The 23,783-nt window shown below is 43.7% G+C and overlaps 1 protein-coding gene across 2 annotated transcripts in view; it reads right to left on the reverse strand.

The window, feature by feature from the left end:
- Positions 1 to 23,783, reverse strand: part of LOC106582009 (raftlin) — a 64,061-nt gene that overhangs the window by 20,273 nt on the left and 20,005 nt on the right. Inside the window, exons 3-6 of one of the 2 annotated variants that reach the window (XM_014164651.3) lie at positions 10,725 to 10,902; positions 6,513 to 6,621; positions 4,429 to 4,897; positions 1,648 to 1,851 (exon numbers count right to left, since the gene is read on the reverse strand). In XM_014164651.3, the coding sequence (XP_014020126.3) occupies positions 1,648 to 1,851; positions 4,429 to 4,897; positions 6,513 to 6,621; positions 10,725 to 10,902 (960 nt within the window). Of the gene's footprint in view, positions 1 to 1,647; positions 1,852 to 4,428; positions 4,901 to 6,512; positions 6,622 to 10,724; positions 10,903 to 23,783 lie in introns of both variants that reach the window. The other variant, XM_014164643.3, reaches the window with a different exon arrangement.

Genomic DNA, 23,783 nt, shown 5'->3' on the forward strand with positions numbered 1-23,783 from the left:
GCCACAGTCGGAAGGTAGCGCCGGGTTTAGCAAAAGGCCAGCCGAGCAGGGGGAATTCATGAATATGTATTCGAAGAGGCGTCGGACTGTAGGAGTAAACAACAGCGAAACAAGTACAGAACAATGAAGGGAAACTTTACATCGCAGAGAGATGATTCCTCTGTAACTAGAAGGTACAGGGGCAGACATAGTTATTAGCATTGTTAATTCTGTTTTGAAAGAGAACCTAAAAGGGGTAACTGCCTACCGGTAACCACATTTGCTTGGCTTGTTTTAGGGTTGTTACATATATAGGTTATTCCACTGGCGGTTACTTCGGTAGGCCTGTGATGTCATGTAAAGTGGGAGGACATTGGGAAAGTAGACGCACTACCAAACAGTTCAGAGGAAGAGCTTAACGACAAGAAGAACAAGACCTCTTTCAGGAAACAAGGCATAACAGGACCATGCAGAGTATTGATACACAGTTGAATTACACTACATCCGAGACAGAGGACATGATGACAATCAGAGACACTTATTTTGCACTTCTGGTGCTCTGCTGTGACTGTCATTATAATCTCCAATCAAACCGAGTGTCATCGCCACTGACACGCTCCATCTTATATTGTGCTGCTTCACGTTCCAGAATGCCCTTGATGTTTACAGAGAGGAGACGGTCTCAAGCGTCTCTTCTCATTGCTCTAGAGTTTCTTCTCATGCTCGAACGTATACAGAAATGGATCTCAAAGAGGTGCTAAATTTATCTGCACGGCCATGGGTTCTCAGGCTTGTTAAAACCAGACGCTCCTCCGTTTGATGTAATTAGCAACAAACACGTGATGTTGTCTTGGCTTTGATATCCTACCGTTCACAGTTCCCAAGAGGGTCACACGAACACAACGTTCATCTCGGCAAACTTGTCTGTTTTGAAAAGGGTTTGGCAGGCATGCATTGACAGGCCGTTCCCTATACAGTACACTTGACAAGCTATTTCTGATACAGAGCTGACATTTCCAGATCAATACAGAACACGGCCTGGCCAATATGAATTTTTATAATACGCTCTTGCTGTAATATAAGATGCATATCTTAACCACACATAAAAATGGTAAATATATTACAATAACCTAATAGAAAATAAGGAATTATAATAACGCGGTTCATTACCCCATTCTAAAGAGATAAAATATGCAAGGAGGCACTCATTTGCCATCAGGTTAATTATCTGTGTTTCAGAGGCGCTGATGCGTTCACTTTAGGAGATGAATGAATTATGACTCTTATTTACTCAGGCTGGGGGTTTTCGTCACCATCAGAATCAAGTGTCATGCCCCAGGGTCTAGAGCTGGAGTGAAATGTGCAGTAGAGGAGTAGCACAGAGTACTACTAGAACAACAACAGCACAGAATGAACCGTTTGAAAAGGGGACAGGATATTTTGGCAATAGCTAAGTCATCATTTCCTTTGTCTTATTATTATTATTTATTTTTTACATTATTTACTTACGTGGAACAAAATAAGAGGTTTGCCAGACGGATGAAAAAAGTACTGAGATATTGTGAAGAGGCCAATTACTTTGCTAGTACTATACCACAGCAGAACAGATGTTACATTAAAAAGTACTGCGTGTAAAAACATGAAGTGGACATTGGATAGTTTGTTTACCGTTGTCGTTGCCCAGGTGGAAGTATCCATCAACGAGTGAGGCCCCGTTGTTGAAGTGCTGGGTCATGTGATCCAGCCAGTTGGCCTCCACCCCTTTCACCCCCTCGTCACGGAGTTGAACCCTCAGCGGTACCTTCCCAGTGTAGTACTTCAGTTGGCCCTCACGGTCAGTTGGGTGGTTGAACAGGGCTAGCAGCTCCACCCCTGAGAACACAGAACACTCAATCTCCATCGCTATAGATTGTGCCGACATGAAACATGTCACGCAACAGAGATTTATATCGTGACAGAGTTGATACCCCGTACAGAGGTGATTTATGACACATAACAGAGTTGACTCATTCCCCACAACGGAGGTGATTAATAACACATAACAGAGTTGACTCATCATTTCCCCACAATCCCCTACCAAAGGCTTGTGCCTCAATTGAAATGGTCCTCCTTTAATATGGACCAATGCATACACATTTGGATGGACTGTTGTTTCGGCAGCAGCCATTTAAATCAAGAGCTGCATAATCTTCTCTTTTTAATGCTAATATCTGCCATCCCCATGTGAACCAGACGGAGGGCCAGAATGTGTTAGACTCCCACACACACGAACACTCACAAAAGACGCGCACACACACACACACACACACACACACACACACACACACACACACACACACACACACACACACACACACACTACATCAGAGGGGACCATGGTTCAGTTGCTCTGGTTCTCTGTCAGTCATTCAGTCAGACACCCAGGAAGAATGAATCATTCATAACCATTTCCTTTCTCCCACATCTGACTGATGTGACAGCTGGCCACAAAATTCCCCAAATCTTGTCGTTTTCCACTCTTCAAAGCTCCAGAATCACAACTGAATGACAATAATGCATCACAACTCTCCCTGCATACGTTGGAGAAAGTACAAAACGTATTGAAAACCAAGCCAAGTCATTACAACAAAGTCGCTCCACTAATCTTCATTTTTCTGTTTGTTTTCCCCCAAAAAAGACTGAATTTAAAATGAGGTTTTCACATAATATTAAAAGGTGATGTTTACTCGTTCAAGGCCAGCGGTTTTGAGGAACTGCTAGCTTCACCATTCCACTAAATGCTCTGCGTCTGCAATGTGTCACAGACCGTTTGTAATTTATGCACAGCTGACAGAGACCCTGCACTAATGCATCCGACTAAACCAGACAGCTCAATGGTAACGCATTTAAAGAGAAGACAAATCGTGGTAAATTGTATAACATACATTTTATAACAACACTTTGAACAATTTGTGACATGTGTTATATCCATTTGACAGCTAGCTTTGTACGCAAAGGGTTAAAGGTGAGTTATAACCTGGAGTTAAAGATAATCCAGGGGATTCATACCTATCAGATCATTCCCACATGATAACCACTTCACAACGCAACTGACTCGACAACTTTAGCATCAGGGGCATCAGGGTTAAACAAATATTTTAGGGTCGCCCTTGACTTACCCTGAGAATTGGATGGCGATAACACACGGTAGGGTGTGTGTGACCTGCCGGGCCACAGTCACATGGAAAATATCAGGTGACAGGCCTGCTATGAGACGATACCTTGTATGGTCCAATCATTTGAGAAAATTGACGACTAACGAGTAAACGAGCGCCTGAACGCAATTACGACATTCCAAATGGGTCCCTTTAAAGTCTGGCCTGATGGATGCCTGTCCAAGAGACAAGGTCAGGCCCCTTAATCCTAAATGATAATGTGCACTGTGCAGAACCACCGTTGAACATGACAGCATCTGTTCTGCTAATCCACCCTCCTCAACACCGATTTAAATCAGGACTAACATTTCATAATAAATACATGCTTAAACCAACATGTTGGCCAGCTTCCTCTGCAACATGATTTTTAGTTGGAGAGTGGTTAGCTTCATACTGCTTCATTTCACTGACCATTGTGATGTCTGTCCAATCTCTGTCTTTTTATATACCATCACTTCCTCCTCTCACACCTGTGATCCCACAGGAATGTTCTCAGCGCTAAGTTTAAATAACCTCAACGCTCTTTGATGCTATTTTAGAGCATGTCGGTTTCATGTCCCAGTTTCACTTCTGACTGTTGGCGTGTGACCCTGTTCCCTGTTCCACATTCTGCTGTTGTTTACTGTACACCTCCAGAATCAGGAGTCAGGAGGATTATAGGGGCAAAGCCACCCAGAACTGAGACTTTGAGTCAATTTCAGCAGTGAGAGCATTAGCAAAGAGGACAAGGGCACTTGGCACATGGTCACACAAAATGCTGGCTATGCTGTGGTGGTGGTGTGGACTGTGGAGGTTTGGGGATGAGGGAGGAGGCTGAGTGAGGTGGGGGGGGGGGGGGGGGGGATTATCTCACTGCAATACGCACTGGAGGGACGTCCAGATGGACCAGGGAACTGTGTCTACAGGGAGCCAAACATGTATGGGCACACACATGCACACACACAAACACACACAAACACACGCACAAAGGGGTGCATTCAACACACATGCACATTTTATGAGCACGTTTTCCAACTGGGGTTGAAAGAGAATGTGTGAGAGAGAGCGGAGAGAGAGAGAAAGAGAGAAAGAGAGAGAAGAGCTGTCCATCTGGTATTCTAAGATGCTGAAATATGCTAATTGAATCCCACTTTATGCTGCACCACAGTGTGAGGAAATTGAAGAACCATTTATGCCGTTTCAAGTTGAATCTTGCCTGGCATACTGTATATGAATCCAATTACATAGTAACGAATGGAAATCTGACAATACTCACCACTGGCTCTCTGAGTGTGACGGCTTGGTTTCTCCTTCAGTTCCACGACGTTTGTCTTGTTATTGTTGTGTGTCAGTGTGTCTTCCACTATAACATCCTGATCATGATCTTGCTCGCTCTCTGTGGATGGTGATATGGGAAGAGAGGATCTTCCATCATGGTTGCTTTCCCCGACAGTAGTCTCCCTCCCCCCAGTGTCCCTAGTCTGGTCCTCCTCCTCCCCACCCTTACATAAGGAGCCTTGGTCCTCATCGGCCCCAGTGTCCACCGCCTGCTCCTGGGCTCCTGGTTCTCCATTGGTCCAGGGGCTAGTGGGGCTTTGGCTGCTCAGGGAGCCGAGCACAGAACTGGGGCTGGAGTGGAGGGAGAGGGAGGGCGTCTCTGGTTCTCTGGTCTGGGTACCTCGTACCCCACACGGCTCCTGGATGAAGCCCACAAACATGACCCCCTGGTCTGCAGCATCCTGGATCTGCTGGAGAGACAGATTGCAAACAACCGCCTTAGAGAGATCCGTGGACGACCTGACTTTTACAAGTACTATTTAATAATACCAACCTTTCATACTGTATGCTCTGTTTATGATGGACTGTCATTTAAGATTATGTTGGCTAATCATGAGTAGATCAACGTTTTAGCTAGCGCTCAATGGACTTTCTAAAATATGTGTGATAACCTTGAAACACAACCTGGAACATAAGCACACATTGTTAAGTCGTACCATTATAGAAGCATGGCTATTTTTCCCCCTGAATTTCCCTCATTTACTCCCTATTTTATCAACCAAATGGATTCCAGGGGAACTGTTTACGTACCTGGTATTAGCATATAATTATAGAGCCACCCCCCCTCCCTCCACCCCTCTTCCCAGCATCAGCCATTCAAATTGAACTAGAGCCGATTGGATTGCAATGGCTTCAGCCCTGGCAGGACTGCATCCCAAATCAAGCATTGCTTTTCCCATTTCATTGTCATCTGGCATTTTATGTCAATATTGGGATTTTCCATCAAAATGAAATTGAAATGTTAACTGTCAAGCAGTGTTAATGATGCCATTCTCCATTCACATTCTGTCAGAAGATCCAGCCAGAGGCAGTACATTCTGCTATCTGCAGCCGGGGACCAAGAGAATCCAGATCAAATCAGCATGGGTGCCATATCACAGGTTATCCTCTATGAAATTCAATTGTAAAACAGTCACATCGTTTCCTAGCTGCATTGTTTAATATCTATCGAACGTTCGCTCAGCACTTGCACATTTTTATTCCCAGCCAAATTGCAAAATGGAATTGCCAAGATGAAAAGAAAAATATCGTATATCTCATTTGAGGGTAACGTTGCCAGTCAATGAGGGAGAGGGATCATTTCTACTGGTGTGTGTGTGTGTGAACTCAGGTGTGAAGGTAATGGACAGCCTTTGAAATGGTCCGTGTTGAATGGAGAAAAAAAAAAAATCACACTATTGTGTATTGCACATGCTCAGGTCAGAGAAACAGGTAAACATCATATGCTTCCGTTACATTGCTATTTATAATGACAAGGCTCTTTGCTTTTAATAGACGTCTGTGATATCTCCTAATATGATATGGTTATGGCCATCGGCTTGCTTGAGAATGAGAGCATATTCCAGTTCTACATAGGCTACATATTTCCTATTTTCCAGATATTAGAGCGAGTGCTCCAGGCACAGAGAGTTTGAAGGTCAGAATGAAACTCTGGTCCTCAGGCGTCTGCCCGGCTGAACTGACAACCCATTTCCACTCACCAATGTTTTATTAAAACTAAGGACCGTCTCGTCTACTGGCTGTGGAAAGCGAGTCAAGATAAAGACAACAAAGATGTTTTTGCCCACAGGGTCTTTAGGACCTATAGGAAGGTCAGATGTGCCTGTGATCTGAGTCCACTATACCCTTTTCACACTATCATGCCACCCGAACAAAAATGTGCCGACTTAATATTTTCCGTTCACGTCGATGTCCTTTTCAGCACAGTTGTGGATGCCTAACCACTAACCAGGCCAAGCTCAGTACGGCTTGGCTTGGCTCAGCTCGTCTCAGTAGTGTGACAGGGCCTTATCTGAGGCTCACCTTCTTGACATAGCCCTGGATGAGCTCAGGGGTGGGCACCTGGTCGGTAGACAGACACTGCTCCAGCTGCAGACGGTAGGGAGCACAGCTCGACTGGCTCTTCTCCAACCTGCGGTAGCAGCCCACACGGCGGGAGAGAGAGGAACAACACATTTCAGCCACAGTCATTTCAGTCTTACACGACACAGACATTCACCACATTCAGTAATACATATCTGAAATGGTTGCACATCGAAATCCTTGGAAATGAAGTATTTATGGATTTATGCAAAGAATCTATGCCCATCCATATGAATAACTCACATATGAGCCCTGTTAATGTAATTGTTGGCCTGTATGACAACAAAAAAAAGAAGCACTTAACGTAGACACAAATCAGGGTTGAAAGGGGCACGTTAGGGTGCGATAGGAAACCCAATGATATACAAATCTGGTCTTGTTTTTCCACTTAGCAGTATTGTGGGTGGATGGAATCTATTTATATGTATTTTTCTATTTTCTCTGGAGGAAATCCCACAGCTAGCCCTGGAGGAGGCCAATGCCCCAGCTTCCATCGCTCTGCTTCACTTCTCATCCTGTTGACAACACGGATGGGGCTCTTCCACCCTCGCCACAGCGTGTGTGCGCGTGTGTGTGTGTGTGTGTACAGTACATACTTGTATTTGTGTGTGTATGTGTGTGTGTGTGTAAGGAGACTTGAAACATTATTACATGCAGCCCAGGCCTAGCTCTCTCTCTGTCACACTGGCTTCACAACACAGCGGGAACCTGAGTCATCTCACAGTCAACAACAACCCACAGAAGTCAGACATCACTGTCACACCAGTCCCCCATCATTATTCAACTTATCCCAGATCAAATGTCAGTAGCAAACTGTGTCAAGGAAAATCTGCACATTGGATGCTCTGAATCAGGTAGAGGTTTTTGCAAACTTACTGTGCAATTCACAGCACCGTGAAGCCTCAATATAAAGGAAAAGCGCTGAATTCTTGCTATTCGTTTTCCACGTTCTGTTATTGGAAATCATGAAAAGCAGATTGGATCTGTATACCTGAGAAGGGCTTAAATCCATAAAAAGGACAAAGTGGGAGAAAAGTACATTCAAAAAGTCTCCCATCGGCTCTCTAGAGGCACGGATTTCTTAGAAAAATCACCTGCAGTCCATTTTCTCGGTGTGAAACAGGTAACTTGCATTCAACCCCACAGCTCTGCTGTCAACCGCCAGGCCACATGTGGCTAGAGTAAGTGTCAACCGCATGCCTGGCTCCAGCCTGCAGCTGGCCTGACTGCAGCCTCCTCCTGGGTGTACGTCTCCCAGACTTCCCACTCTCTATGTAGACTGCTGCTGCTGCTGCTGCTGCTGCTGCTGCTGCTGCTGCTGCTGCTATCTATTCAGCTGCACTGTCAGTCAGGTTCAACCGTTCAAGGTTCTGTGTCCCGGGACCACAGGGAGTATTAAAAGGCACAGTCTGGGGTTTGGAATCTGGGAATGGTTATTTTAATTCTTGATATGGTGGGGCGTGTGGAAGTTTGTTGAATCCCAGAATGTAGCTTTAAACCCAGAAGCCCGCACATTGGGCGCCAAAAGTGCAATTCAAAAATCACAATCTCCATGACAACGGCTCGGTCAGGATCCACCATCGAACCTGTGATTAGCAATCTTTCATCCCTGGCCTTTAATAATATAGCACATCTTTTCTAATGTCAGATTTCACAGAGTCATGAATAATTTCATTGGACGAATCCCCTGTAATGGTTTCTGGTCCATACAGCTCTCTCCCCGAGCGCATGTGAATTCTACAATTATCCAATAGATGATGAATATATCCCATCAGACACTGCCTGCTGAACTGTAACCCGGCTACGCCGCAACCAAATTGAACATTGGGAAATTTGACAGTTGACATTTGAAAATTAAAATGGTCCTATCCATTCTCTCTGTTCCGCAGATTTGAGCAGGTTACCACGGTCACCACCGACAAATCACAGTCAGAGACAACAGGCTTTTAAAGTTATGGCCTACTTAAAGATGCACTCCAGATCTTAAGCACAACAAATTTGTAACGTATAGTACAAATTGGATTGAAAACATATCATTGCAAAAAAACAACATTTGCAGGACATAAAATATCATACAAAATGAATGATGTACTGTAGTACACAATTTGATGACATAGTACACAAATAAAAGGGGACCACTAATTGGCTCGTGAGCGCTACTTTCAAAACTACCGGCTGAAATGATACAAAAGTTTGAGAGTGTATCTTTAACTGAATAGTCGTTCCAGGTGACAGTGTTTAACATGAACAATACTGGCTCCCAGCTCTATATAGACTACCTGCCCCTGTGTAATTCCTGGCTCTAGAAGCTTTTGCAATGTCACACTACTGTGCAGCTATATCCTTGTTCACTGATGCTTTACAATTGAGGCTAATACTGTAGAAAATTGTCTGGGATTGTATCCAAAGAGACATTGTGTGCATACGAAACACAGCACATCCAGATGCTGCTAAGCATAGCCTAGCTGCTGTTCTTGTTCTGGTCCATGTTCCATCTCTCTCTCTCTCTCTCACACACACACTCTCTCTCTCCCCCTCTGTCTGTCTCTCCTTCTGTCTGTCTCCAGCTGACGCATAGCGCACTGCAGAGCGAAGAAGACACTTTGGGTCTGTTTGCGTTGGGAGAGTGATGAATGGTTGCGCTGTCATCTGCAGTTTTTGCTCCCTGATTCAAGGGACTGACAAGGGAATAGGAAAGGAAGATGCTACCTGGTTGATTTTTTTATTTTTTTTACCCCCCCCCCCCCCCCCCCTTCCCCGGGCTGGTGCTTATGCGAGCAGCCGTCTCCACGGTGACAGACACTGTGATAAAGCAGGACGGTTTGGCCAGAGCCATCAAAGGATGGCAGCCCTTTCCCCTTTCTAACTCCTGCTCTTTCACACTCCAGCTGTGATCTTGTTTTCTCTCTCTATCGCTTTCTAGTCCTCTCCTCATATTCTATTTTTTCCTCCAGAGGAAGGCAACCATGTCGGTGTGTAAAAACCCCATGCTGCTGCCCATTCATCCATCCCTTTTCATACAGAATCAATATTTATGCGCTCCCAGCATAGGATTACGGTCTGGAACTTGTTTGTGAGTGGGTTTTTGTGTAGAGACAGTGGGAGAGAGGTGTGATGTATTTCCCTAGACCCTAGGAGCTCATTAATGGGCACAGACTGTCTTTAGAAAGAAGGCAAGAGCCACCTGAGTGGATGGATTGTTGTGCTTTACAACTAACTAAACCCTCCACCTGTACCAGCCAAATGGTTTGATCCTTTCAAGACAACACTAGGCAACCAGGAAGCGTTAAACAAGAACAACAGGGCAAAGAGTCTAAACCCCAATATACTGAGGAATGTGCAGGAATTATTTGTCCATGTTTGGAATTACTTATTTAGGAATCTCGAGGTGAATTCCTGGATCATAATTCAACGAGGGGAGAGTCCGGTAATTTATGGAGTCTGGTGTCACTGTCCGACCCCAGGGCTCTGGATCCACAAGAGAGAACAGACCAGGCCATAAAACACTGTTAAGAGGGGAGGGTGAGAGGTTTAACTGCTGCCCCTCTAACCTCTCTGTGGGGAAAGTGACTAGTGAGGGTCTGGTTCTACTTCACACAGGCAGTCATTCCCAGAGACAGACCTGCATGTGGCCTAACACTCTCAGTAAACACGCATGAAACCGCTGTTCTTCATAGCAGCCAGCTGGTAGAACACGGGGCACGCGAGGCAAGCCAGCCAGGGCTTCAGCCTGCAACCACCACCACCAGCCTCACCCCGCCACGCCCTTCACATACACTTGGAGTAAAACCATGCCCTGATCCAACCTAACTCTCACCCAGGGTTTGCAACACTGACAGGGGCCCGGGTGGAGGGCAGATGTGGGGTGCAGCTGTGACTTTGGCCCATTCCAGATGTTGGCCGGAGCATCAAAAGCTTGGAAAGAGATTATTTGCTTGCTAACGTCCAAAACAACAGCCCTGTGACAGCTAGCCCAAAACAACCTCTGTAATACCAATGTCTACATCCATGTGGTAATATACATTTTGATTTGCTATACATATTACGTAATGACATATTACGTAAACACAAATGTATTGACCCTGGATAAGGCTTACGCTAATTATGTCAATGTAGGAGCTCTGAATAAGTGCAATGTGTATGTACTCGTACCCATCATCGAGTCGGATCAGCACGGCCCTGTAGAGCTGGTGCTGGAGGCTGACTGCGTTGGAACCACAGGGATGAATGAAGGGGTGAACGGCAACCAGGGAGAAGCCCTGCTGGTACAGGTCCTGGAGCTGGGCTGGGAGCTCCCGCACAGACGAAAGACACAGTGTAGATGAGCCATCTGAAAGACAGGGAACGAGACAAGGTACAGTTTCTGAAGAACACGTGTGTGATTGGTTCAGGTGTTTTGTCATGGTAGTGATAGTAATGACTGCAGTAGTAGTAGTAGTCCAGTCCAGTGAATGATACTCAAATTCAGGTAAACGTGATAAACAGAGAGGGGATTCAGCGACTTTTGGAGGACAATGGAATTCAATAAATAAAAGCTTCTTTATTGTTAAAAGTAGAACCAAAGCGTTTCGGCTTTTGGATTTCTTTAGGACTTTAAAACATACACAGGGAATTATCATGTACAACCAAGAAAAGTCTCACAAAAAGGTTACATTCAAATGGAATCTAGTTGAACTCATCCATGACCAGGGAGGTCAACCCTATTGCCAAACAGAAACATCCCTATCAAATGTCATAATACTTTACTGCAGTACAACAACCCAAACGTAAGCAGGACCGGATGTCAGTGTTGATCCACGGAGAATTTTCAGTTTGTTTTGGCAATTAGCATCATGCCTTTGGCTTTGGCTCCCTGGTCTGAGAGTTAATAAGACAGGATAAAAATCCAATCAAAGCTGATTGTTTAGCTCTATGATACGAGCCGCTTTCTGAGGAGAGCTTTGATGCCTTCTCGACAGGGCTTAACCTCCCAATAGGAGTGGTGAAGACAGACGCTTGGAATTAACAAGATAGTAGACTCGCTGAGTGACCAGATATTTTGACGTGGGGGGATAAGGAAGGGGGGGGGGGGGTATTTTCTCTTCTTTTGTCCTTAAGCCTAGTCGTATCAGCACAATCCAAGCAGCTCAGCCAAGCCATCCACAGCTCCCAGAACGCACTATGAGGCGACATTTAAAGCGGTCCAAACAGCTGGCCCGCGTGGGAAACAGTCAAGACAAAGAGCAGGATGGAGGGAAGGAGGTGGAGAGGAGGGGTGCAGAGTCTGGCTGTCTGTCTGTTTGATCCGTCACATGTGAAAATGGTTGTGGCAATGTCACTGCTGGTAATTGGAATCAGTGCGGCATAAAGTGGGAAGAAAAAGGCAAAGTCCATGGGAACGTCGGAACGGAAAGTATATGAGAGGTCACGGTCAGGTCAGGTCAGGATCATTTGGTCATAGAGAAATACTCACAGCTTCATATCACTGTATAATACATCAACAAATAAATGCTAATGACAATATTAGCGTAACTCTCACTTTAGCATGTGTGGTTGAATCGATGGTGGTATATACACGGGTTCACTCAAATGAAATGATGAAGTTACAGTGTTTTCCCAGTCAAACTACAAATCAAAAAGACGTACTGTGCCCGTTTCTATTGACCAATTACTTTGGTTGATATATTTCCCTTTTAACTGTGCATGTCTGTGAATTAATATAATAACTCAATTGTTCTACCAGTCTATAGTACACTACTGTAACACAATAGTATGTCTTACAGTACATCAGGGTTTCCCAAACTCAGTTCTGAATAACCAAGTCATCATCAAGCTTTGATTATTTGAATCTGCTCTGTAGTGCTAGGGCAAAAAACAAAACGTGCACCTGGGGGGCTCCAGGCACTAGCGGTTCTGGGGGGGGGGGGGGGGGGGGGGGGTTACGTCTAATGTAACTGGCCCCTCTAACAGTACAACTGGCCCCAGCTTGGCCCCCCCAGTTGAAATGGTCTAGAACCGCCACTGGCCCCAGGACCGAGTTTGGGAAATCCTGCAGTATATCACCAGTACAACAATAGAGGAAAGGGGAGTAGTGGAGCAAGCCTTGTATTGCCAACCAGGAAACTGCAGCATTGTGGAGGAGATGAAAACTGATTCAGTGAGGATCTGAAGTCTCTCCTGGGCATGGGACCAGAGGTTCATTGTGAAACAGCTACAAAAAAGCCTCTGTCCCCTCAGGCCAGTGACTGGTTGGCTAAAAATATCCCCACATTTTCTCAATCACACTCTGTCCTACTCCGCTACAATACAGGATTTCCCAGAGCTAAAAAGGCATGACAGAGAAAAGAAATAGGCCACCCTCTCAAAATCTGTGGAACATAATTTTTTTTTCTGCCCTACTGCCTTTGGAAATGTAATTAATCCTTCTGTGATTTTATTTTCCTGTTTTGGTGATTCACAAACTCTTTGCCCTTACCCTTGAGGCTTGGTTCTGTGCTGTGCATGTATGCCGGGTCTGTGAGATGGTAGATATATAATAACGTGACTAGAATTCTCTCTGCTTACTTTCTGAACACTCCATTGAGATGAGTAAATATAGAATATGGTTTTCATTAAGAGCTAATGGAAACACACCCATAGGGGTCTTCTTAAGTTGCCACTAATCGCTATGAGAGCTGCTCCTGAAATCTAATCCAAAAGCCTTTATACGGTGAACAACCAATATGTATATTTATCATTCACACATCTCTTTGAAGCCTAATGCAGGGCAATGCAAGGTCTCACAAAAATGTGTGACACTGTGAGAGTGTTTATTTGGCAATAAGACCCTGTTGTCCATATTTAAAAAAAAATCGCTTTTTTATGTAGATAAATTCAGATTTGATTCTGTGCAGTATATGTATGTATGTATGTATGTATGTATGTATGTATGTATGTATGTATGTATGTATGTATGTATGCATGTATGTATGTATATACAGTTGAAGTCGGAAGTTTACATATACTTAGGTTGGAGTCATTAAAACTCGTTTTTCAACCACTCCACAAATTTCTTGTTAGACAAACTATAGTTTTGGCAAGTCGGTTAGGACATCTACTTTGTGCATGACACAATTCATTTTTCCAACAATTGTTTACAGACAGATTATTTAATTTATAATTCACTGTATCACAATTCCAGTGGGTCAGAAGTTTACATACACTAAGTTGACTGTGCCTTTAAACAGCTTGGAAAATTCCAGAAAATGATGTCATGGCTTTAGAAGCTTCTGATAGGCTAATTGACATCATTTGAGTCAATTGGAGGTGTACCTGTGGAATTATTTCAAGGCCTACCTTCAAACTCAGTGCCTCTTTGCTTGACATCATGGGAAAATCTAAAGAAATCAGCCAAGACCTCAGAAAAAAAATTGTAGACCTCCACAAGTCTGGTTCATCCTTGGTAGCAATTTCCAAACGCCTGAAGGTACCACGTTCATCTGTACAAACAATAGTATGCAAGTATAAACACCATGGGACCACGCAGCCGTCATACTGCTCAGGAAGAAGACGAATTCTGTCTTCCAGAGATTAACGTACTTTGGTGTGAAAAGTGCAAATCAATCCCAGAACAACAGCAAAGGACCTTGTGAAGATGCTGGAGGAAACAGGTACAAAAGTATCTATATCCACACTAAAACGAGTCCTACATTGACATAACCTGAAAGGCCAGTCAGCAAGGAAGAAGCCACTGCTCCAAAACTGCCATAAAAAAGCCAGACTACGGTTTGCAACTGCACATGGGGACAAAGATCGTACTTTTTGGAGAAAGGTCCTCTTGTCTGATGAAACAAAAATAGAACTGGTTGGCCATAATGACCATCGTTATGTTTGGAGGAAAAAGGGAGAGGCTAGCAAGCCGAAGAACACCATCCCAACCGTGAAGCACGGGGGTGGCAGCATCATGTTATGGGGGTGCTTTGCTGCAGGAGGGACTGGTGCACTTCACAAAATAGATGGCGTCATGAGGCAGGAAAATTATGGGGATATATTGAAGCAACATCTCAAGACATCAGTCAGGAAGTTAAAGCTTGGTCGCAAATGGGTCTTCCAAATGGACAATGACCCCAAGCATACTTCCAAAGTTGTGGCAAAATGGCTTAAGGACAACAAAGTCAAGGTATTGGAGTGGCCATCACAAAGCCCTGACCTCAATCCTCTAGATAATTTGTGGGCAGAAATGAAAAAGCGTGTGCGAGCAAGGAGGCCTACAAACCCGACTCAGTTACACCAGCTCTGTCAGGAGGAATGGGCCAAAAATTCGCCCAACTTATTGTGGGAAGCTTGTGGAAGGCTACCCGAAATGTTTGATTCAAGTTAAACAATTTAAAGGCAATGCTACCAAATACTAATTGAGTGTATGTAAACGTCTGACCCACTGGAAATGTGATGAAAGAAATAAAGCTGAAATAAATAAATCATTCTCTCTACTATTATTCTGACATTTCACATTCTTAAAATAAAGTGGTGAGAAGACAGGGACTTTTTACTAAGATTAAATGTCAGGAATTGTGAAAAACGGAGTTTAACTTCTCTAGGGTAGGGGGCAGTATTTTGACGTCCAGATGAAAGGCGTGCCCATAGTAAACTGCCTGCTACTCAGGCTCAGAAGGTAGGATATGCATATTATTAATAGATTTGGATAGAAAATACTCTGAAGTTTCTAAAACTGTTTGAATTATGTCTGTGAGTATAACACAACTCATATGGCAGGCAAAAACCTGAGAAACATCCAACCAGGAAGTGTGGAAATCTGAGGTTTGTAGTTTTTCAAGTGATTGCCTATACAGTATACAGTGACTTAGGGTTTATGTTGCACTTCCTAAGGCTTCCACTAGATGTCAACAGTCTTTAGAACGTTGTTTCATGCTTCCACTGTGACTGGGGAGAGAATAAGAGCTGACTCAACAAGTGGACTGCTTGAGGCCAATGAGTTGTTTACTGCGCAGTCACGGACACACAGGCGCACCATTCCTTCTTTTTCCTCTGTAATGAATACGCTATTGTCCGGTTGGAATATTATCGAAGATTTATGATAAAAAGACCCTAAGGATTGATTGTAAACATCGTTTGACATGTTTCTACGAACGAAAATATAACTTTTTTTGACTTTTCGTCGTGACATTTTGTGCGTGCTTCCTGCATTTGGAGTAGTGGACTAAATAAACGCGCAAACAAAAAGGAGGTATTTGGACATAAATGATGGACTTTATCGAACAAAACAAACATTTATTGTGGAACTGGGATTCCTGGGAGTGCATTCTGATGAAGATCATCAAAGGTAAGTGAATATTTATAATGCTATTTCTGATTTTAGTTGACTCCAAAATGGTGGGTATCTGTATTGCTTGTTGTTGTCTGAACGCTGTACTCAGATTATTGCAAAATTTGCTTTCGCCATAAAGCTTTTTTGAAATCTGACACAGCGGTTGCATTAAGGAGAAGTGTATCTATAATTCTTTGAATAACTGTTGAATATTTTATCAACGTTTATGATGAGTATTTCTGTAAATTGATGTGCTCATTCACCGGAAGTATTGGGAGGCAAAACATTTTTGAACATTACACGCCAATGTAAAATAGGGTTTTTGGATATAAATATGAACTTTATCGAGCAAAACATACATGTATTGTATAACATGTAGTCCTATGAGTGCCATCTGATGAAGATCATCAAAGGTTAGTGATTAATTTTAGCTGTATTTCTGGTTTTTGTGACGCCTCTCCTTGCTTGGAAAATGGCTGTGTGGTTTTTCTTGTCTCGGCACTGTCCTAACATAATCTAATGTTATGCTTTCGCCGTAAAGCCTTTTTGTAATCGGACAATGTGGTTGGATTAACGAGAAGTGTATCTTTAAAATGGGATATAATAGTTGTATGTTTGAGAAATTTGAATTATGAGATTTTTGTGGTTTTGAATTTGCCGCCCTGCTATTTCACTAGCTGTTGAATAGTGTGTCCCAAGGGTGGGATGCTAGCATCCCACATACCCCAGACAGGTTAAATGTATGTGTGTGTGTGTGTGTGTGTGTATGTATGTATATATATACACTGCTCAAAAAAATAAAGGGAACACTTAAACAACACAATGTAACTCCAAGTCAATCACACTTCTGTGAAATCAAACTGTCCACTTAGGAAGCAACACTGATTGACAATACATTTCACATACTGTTGTGCAAATGGAATAGACAACAGGTGGAAATTATAGGCAATTAGCAAGACACCCCCAATAAAGGAGTGATTCTGCAGGTGGTGACCACAGACCACTTCTCAGTTCCTATGCTTCCTGGCTGATGTTTTGGTCACTTTTGAATGCTGGCGGTGCTTTCACTCTAGTGGTAGCATGAGACGGAGTCTACAACCCACACAAGTGGCTCAGGTAGTGCAGCTCATCCAGGATGGCACATCAATGCGACCTGTGGCAAGAAGGTTTGCTGTGTCTGTCAGCGTAGTGTCCAGAGCATGGAGGCGCTACCAGGAGACAGGCCAGTACATCAGGAGACGTGGAGGAGGCCGTAGGAGGGCAACAACCCAGCAGCAGGACCGCTACCTCCACCTTTGTGCAAGGAGGAGCAGGAGGAGGGAGCACTGCCAGAGCCCTGCAAAATGACCTCCAGCAGGCCACAAATGTGCATGTGTCTGCTCAAACGGTCAGAAACAGACTCCATGAGGGTGGTATGAGGGCCCGACGTCCACAGGTGGGGTTGTGCTTACAGCCCAACACCGTGCAGGACGTTTGGCATTTGCCAGAGAACACCAAGATTGTCAAATTCGCCACTGGCGCCCTGTGCTCTTCACAGATGAAAGCAGGTTCACACTGAGCACATGTGACAGACGTGACAGAGTCAGGAGACGCCGTGGAGAACGTTCTGCTGCCTGCAACATCCTCCAGCATGACCGGTTTGGCGGTCGGTCAGTCATGGTGTGGGGTGGCATTTCTTTGGGGGGCCGCACAGCCCTCCATGTGCTCGCCAGAGGTAGCCTGACTGCCATTAGGTACCGAGATGAGATCCTCAGACCCCTTGTGAGATCATATGCTGGTGCGGTTGGCCCTGGGTTCCTCCTAATGCAAGACAATGCTAGACCTCATGTGGCTGGAGTGTGTCAGCAGTTTCTGCAAGAGGAAGGCATTGATGCTATGGACTTGAGCACATCTGGGACATCATGTCTCGCTCCATCCACCAACGCCACGTTGCACCACAGACTGTCCAGGAGTTGGCAGATGCTTTAGTCCAGGTCTGGGAGGAGATCCCTCAGGAGACCATCCGCCACCTCATCAGGAGCATGCCCAGGCGTTGTAGGGAGGTCATACAGGCACGTGGAGGCCACACACACTACTGAGCCTCATTTTGACTTGTTTTAAGGACATTACATCAAAGTTGGATCAGCCTGTAGTGTGGTTTTCTACTCCAAATCCAGACCTCCATGGGTTGATAAATTGGATTTCCATTGATTATTTTTGTGTGATTTTGTTGTCAGCACATTCAACTATGTAAAGAAAAAAGTATTTAATAAGATTATTTCATTCATTCAGATCTAGGATGTGTTATGTTAGTGTTCCCTTTATCTTTTTGAGCAGTGTATATATGTGTGTATGTATGTATGTATGTATGTATGTATGTATGTATGTATGTACAGTGAGGAAAAAAAGTATTTGATCCCCTGCTGATTTTTTACGTTTGCCCACTGACAAAGAAATGATCAGTCTATAATTTTAATGGTAGGTTTATTTGAACAGTGAAAGACAGAATAACAACAACAAAAAATCCAGAAAAATGCATGTCAAAAATGTTATAAAAGGATTTGCATTTTAATGAGGGAAATAAGTATTTGACCCCCTCTCAATCAGAAAGACGCAAGGGCTTGGAGTTTGCCAAACGTCATTTAAATTATGACTGGAAGAAGGTGCTCTGGTCAGATGAGACCAACATTGAACGTTTTGGTCAGATACAGCATCGGCGTGTTTGGCGTCGAAACAGAGATGCATACAAGGAGAGGCACCTCATACCCACGGTGAAAGATGGTGGAGGGTCAGTGATGTTTTGGGGCTGTTTAATTCCAGATGTCCAGGGGCACTGGTTAAGATTGTTGGCATAATGAATTCCACCAAGTATCAGGCAATTTTGTTGACAATCTGGTTGCCTCTGCCAGAAGGCTGGGACTTGGCCGTAGGTGGACTTTCCAACAAGACAATGACCCAAAACATACCTCAAGATCCACACAGAAATGGTTCTGTTACAACAAAATCAATGTTGTGCCATGGCCATCTCAGTCGCTGGACCGCAATCCAATCGAAAACCTGTGGGCTGAGTTGAAGAGGGCAGTTGATAAGCGCAAACCCAAGAATGTGAAGGATCTTGAAAGGATTTGCATAGAGGAGTAGTCCAAAATCCCTCCAAATGTGTACCTTAACCTTGTCAAACATTACAGGAAAAGACTCCATGTTGTTATCCTTGCCAGAGGTGGTTGTACTAAATGAGGGGTGCCAATAATTATGAAACCTTGATTTTGGGGAAATGTATTTTGAATTAAATAATTGTATGGTTTTGGTTGGTTCCATTGAAACATGAATAAAGTACAGTATTTCTCACATGTTGGTATTTTGAGTTTCTCTCTATAATTATATTGTTTATATTTTTTAAGTATTATTGTTTGTTCATTGCCAGTCAGGGGTGCCAGTAATTTTGGAGCACACTGTATATATCTCAAGTCAATGTTTGCGTTTAATATCGTAAATGTGAGGGCCCTTGTTTGAAAAGCCCATAGTCAGACTGAGGCAGTCTGGTTAACGTTATCAACAAATAAGAAGCCAATTACTTTTCCCTTTTTTGTTTACCCAGATTTTTTTTAACTTACATAAACAGAAGAAAGAAAATAATCATACCTTGACAAATAATGAAAGAAAAGGCTCCTGGCTGACAGGCAATAAATTGGTTTTCTGTAACATTCTGTTAGCACAGAGCCAAACAAAAAAAAAAGACTCCCATTTAATAATGAGGAGAAAACAAAATGTGGGAATAAAAAAAAAAAATGATCTGCTTCTCCAGGTTATGTTCACACACAGGCCATATTAGGTGAAAATAAGTTTAACTGTTGGATACTATTTTAAAAAAAAATGTGTTTAGTTGATCTTCTTTACATGGCAACTGCCTGACATTGACCACATGAATGCATTTTCTTGTGTGTGAGAGTCATCCTCAAGAACATGATGATCCTGTCACGTTCCTCTTCGTCAGAAGATATGTTGAAATCGCTGTCGGACAAAGTGGACCAATATGCAGCGGATTGCGTGCTCATCATAATTTATTATAATGTGAACACCACGAACAAAACAAGAAAACAACGACCGACAGGAACAGTATAGCAGGCTACACACGTATAGCAGTGCTAAAACAACTACCCACAAACAACAAGACCAAACACACCCTAATATATAGGACTCCCAATCAAAGGCAACTAGAAAACACCTGCCTTCAATTGAGAGTCCATACCCCAATTAACTAACATAGAAACAGAACAGATAGAAAACCCATAGAAAAGAAACCCAAAACCCCGGAATACATAAACTAACTACCCTCTGCCACGTCCTGACCAAACTACAATAACAAATAATCCTCTATACTGGTCAGGACGTGACAGATCCAAACAAGTTTCAAATACTTTTCAATCATCTTGGTCCTACTACACAACCCATTATAGTGATATACAGTGCTTTCGGAAAGTATTCAGACCCCTTGACTTATTCTAAAATGTATTAAAAATAATAAAAATCCTCATCAATCTACACAAAATACTCCATAATGACCAAGTAAATTTTTTTTGTTTATAAATCTTTGCAAATGTATAATTAAAAAACGTATTTACATAAGTATCAGACCCTTTGCTATGAGGCTTGAAATTGAGCTCAGGTGCATCCTGTTTCCATTGATCATCCATGAGATGTGTCTACAACTTGACACGAGTCCACCTGTGGTAAATTCAATTGATTGGACATGATTTGGAAAGGCACACACCTGTCCATATAAGGTCCCACAGCTGACAGTGAATGTCAGAGCAAAACCAAGCCATGAGGTCGAAAGAATTGTCCGTAGAGCTCCGAGACAGGATTGTGTCAAGGCACAGATCTGGGGAAGGTTAGCAAAACATTTCTGCAGCATTGATGGTCCCCAAGTGGCATCCATCATTCTTATATTAAAGAAGTTTGGAACCACCAAGACTCCTCCTAGAGCTGGCCGCCCGGCCAAACTGAGCAATCGTGGGAGAAGGGCCTAGGTCAGGGAGGTGACCAAGAACCCGTTGGCCACTCTGACAGAGCTCCAGAGTTCCTCTGTGGAGATGGGAGAACCTTCCAGAAGGACAACCATCTCTGCGGCACTCCACCAATCAGGCCTTTGTGGTAGAGTGGCCAGATGGAAGCCACTCCTCAGTAAAAGGGACATGACAGCCTGCTTGGAGTTTGCCAAAAGGTACCTAAAGGACTCTCAGACCATGAAAAACAAGATTCTTTGGTCTGATGAAACCCAGATTGAACCCTATGGCCTGAATGCCAAGCATCATGTCTGGAGGAACGTGGCACCATTCCTACGGTGAAGCATGGTGGTGGCAGCATCATGCTGTGGGGATGTTATTCAGCGGCAGGGACTGGGAGACTAGTTAGGATCGAGGGAAAGATGAACGGAGCAAAGTACAGAGAGATCCTTGATGAAAACCTGCTCCAGAGCACTCTGGACCTCAGACTGGGGTGAAGGTTCACCTTCCAACAGGACAACAACCCTCAGCACACAGCCAAGACAATACAGGAGTGGCTTCGGGACAAGTCTCTGAATGTCCTTGAATAGCTCTACGGACAATTCCTTCGACCTCATGGCTTGGTAAGCATTTCACGGTAAAGGTCTGTACCGGTTGTATTCGGCGCATGTGAAAAATAAAATTTTATTTTATTTTACTTGAACCCGATCTAACATCTCTGGGGAGACCTGAAAATAGCTGTGCAGCGACACTCCCCATCCAACCTGACAAAGCTTGAGAGGATCTGCAGAGAAGAATGGGAGAAACTCGCCAAATACAGGTGTGCCAAACTTGTTGCATCATACCCAAGAAGACTCAAGGCTGTAATCACTGTCAAAGGTGTTTCAACAAAGTACTGAGTAAAGGGTCTGAGTACTTGTGTAAATGTGATAGTGTTTTTTTATTTATCAATTTGCAAAAATGTCTAAAAACCTGTTTTTGCTTTGTCATTATTGTGTATTGTGTGTAGATTGATGAGGAAAAATGAATTAATCCATTTTAGAATAAGGCTGTAACGTAACAAAATGTGGAAAAGGGGTCCGAATACTTTCTGAATGCGCTGTATATTTCACCTGGGCTGTATATTTCACCTGGCCATCCACACCCCTAGACTTTTCACATTTTGTTGTCTTACATCCTGAATTTTAAATGAATTAAATGTAGATTTTGTGTCACTGGCCCACACACAATACCCCATACTGTCAAAGTGGAATTATCTGTAAGGTCCCTCAGTCGAGCGTTGAATTTCAAACACAGATTCAACCACAAAGACCAGGGAGGTTTTCCAATGCTTGGCAAACAAGGGCGTATATTGGTAGATGGGTAAAAAAAAAGCAGACATTGAATATTCCTTTGAGCATGGTGAAAAAAATAGACCCAGAATAAATTAGCTATTAGTACTCAGGGAAAAATTAAACATTCTTCCTGATATCTGCTGTTCAGCATCATTTTCCCTCATCACAATTAAAGCGCTGTTTATTTTCCTACCACACTAATAACTCATTTTGCTTATGGACAATATCATATTCAAACAACTTGAAGATTATAGTATCATTCAACTGAAAACGTTAGCTGCTTTGAGTTCAGGGTATGGAAGTGGTGTTTTGCATGACAAAACAAGATGCATACTGTAGAGTATAATATCCTGAAACCATACAGGAAGGGACCGCCATCTTGTAATTTGATTAGGATACTACAATATGTCATCCAAATGACAATGACTAATGTAGCACTGTGCTCAAAATGACAATAGCCGCCACCCCTTCACTATTTCTCTACTTCTCCCCTAACGGGAGTACATGGTTGTGTATTGTGGGAATACCTGGTGTCTACGGCAGTTCATAAAGCCTACATAAATACTACATAATATGAGGTCCTTACAAATTACCACAGAAGACCATTTAAAGTCTGTGTTAACCCACCCTTGCATTATACTGTAAGTATCCAAAGTACTCATACCCTCATCTGTGTCCAATTAAAATACTCTGTCTCCCTAAACCCTTCTTTCCACTGAGCACAACCTCTGGACCCGTCTCCCCTCTCCAGGCCCTGCCCTGTGCCATTAGCTTTCATAGACGCATAATGAAAATGCCGACAGGTCCCCTGTCCGCACCTCTCCTCCTTTCTTCCCCCCACCACCCTCCGTTGTTGAGAGCAGAACCTATGGACCATACTTTCCCTACATCACTCTGCTCTGGGCCTAGCAGTATCATTAGCAGTCCTAGCTCACAGTGCTCCGCCGTGGAGCCCCGGGGGCACAGCCTTGCGCCTTAATTACCTAACTAATGAGTCATTGTGAGAGGCCTGCTGGTGCCATGCATTGGCCGCCACTCGCTCAGAGGTAAGCAAAAATGCACACTCTCTAAGACTTAGGCACACCATCCAAGGTAAGCACACAATCTCTCAAACACACAGCAAGAGACAGACACGCACACACGTACGCTCGCTCGCTCACGCGCACACACACAGGCATTCACACCTTGTGCTCCAGCGAAGTGGGAGATAACCTGGAGACAAGCTGCTCCTGTTCCCTTCTCAGATACAGATGACACATTCTAATCATTTAAAACTGAACTACTGCCAGGGGTCATGTTCCAGAGGGAGGAAGAGTCACTGCTAGCCTGCTAGATGTTGTTACAGGTTATGTCAGTCTTATGGCAGCTTACACGGTGGCACCGTAACAGACTGCATCATGAGAAGAGGAGGCGGTCATCAAGAGACTGGACCCGTCTGAAGCAGGCATAATCGATGAGGAGCTTAGGTTTAGTGTGTCGTTTGACTAGGCAGTGAGTCTCCAAGGACTGCTAAAATGCTCATTTAATTGTACTTTTAAGTCTAGACAGTGCATTTAAGCGTCCATCTGTAGATCACCATGTACATATGCATCCCCTGCTACTTTCAATC

Source organism: Salmo salar, chromosome 02, assembly GCF_965601325.2.
Source record: "Salmo salar chromosome 02, fSalSal1, whole genome shotgun sequence".
NCBI lineage: Eukaryota > Metazoa > Chordata > Actinopteri > Salmoniformes > Salmonidae > Salmo > Salmo salar.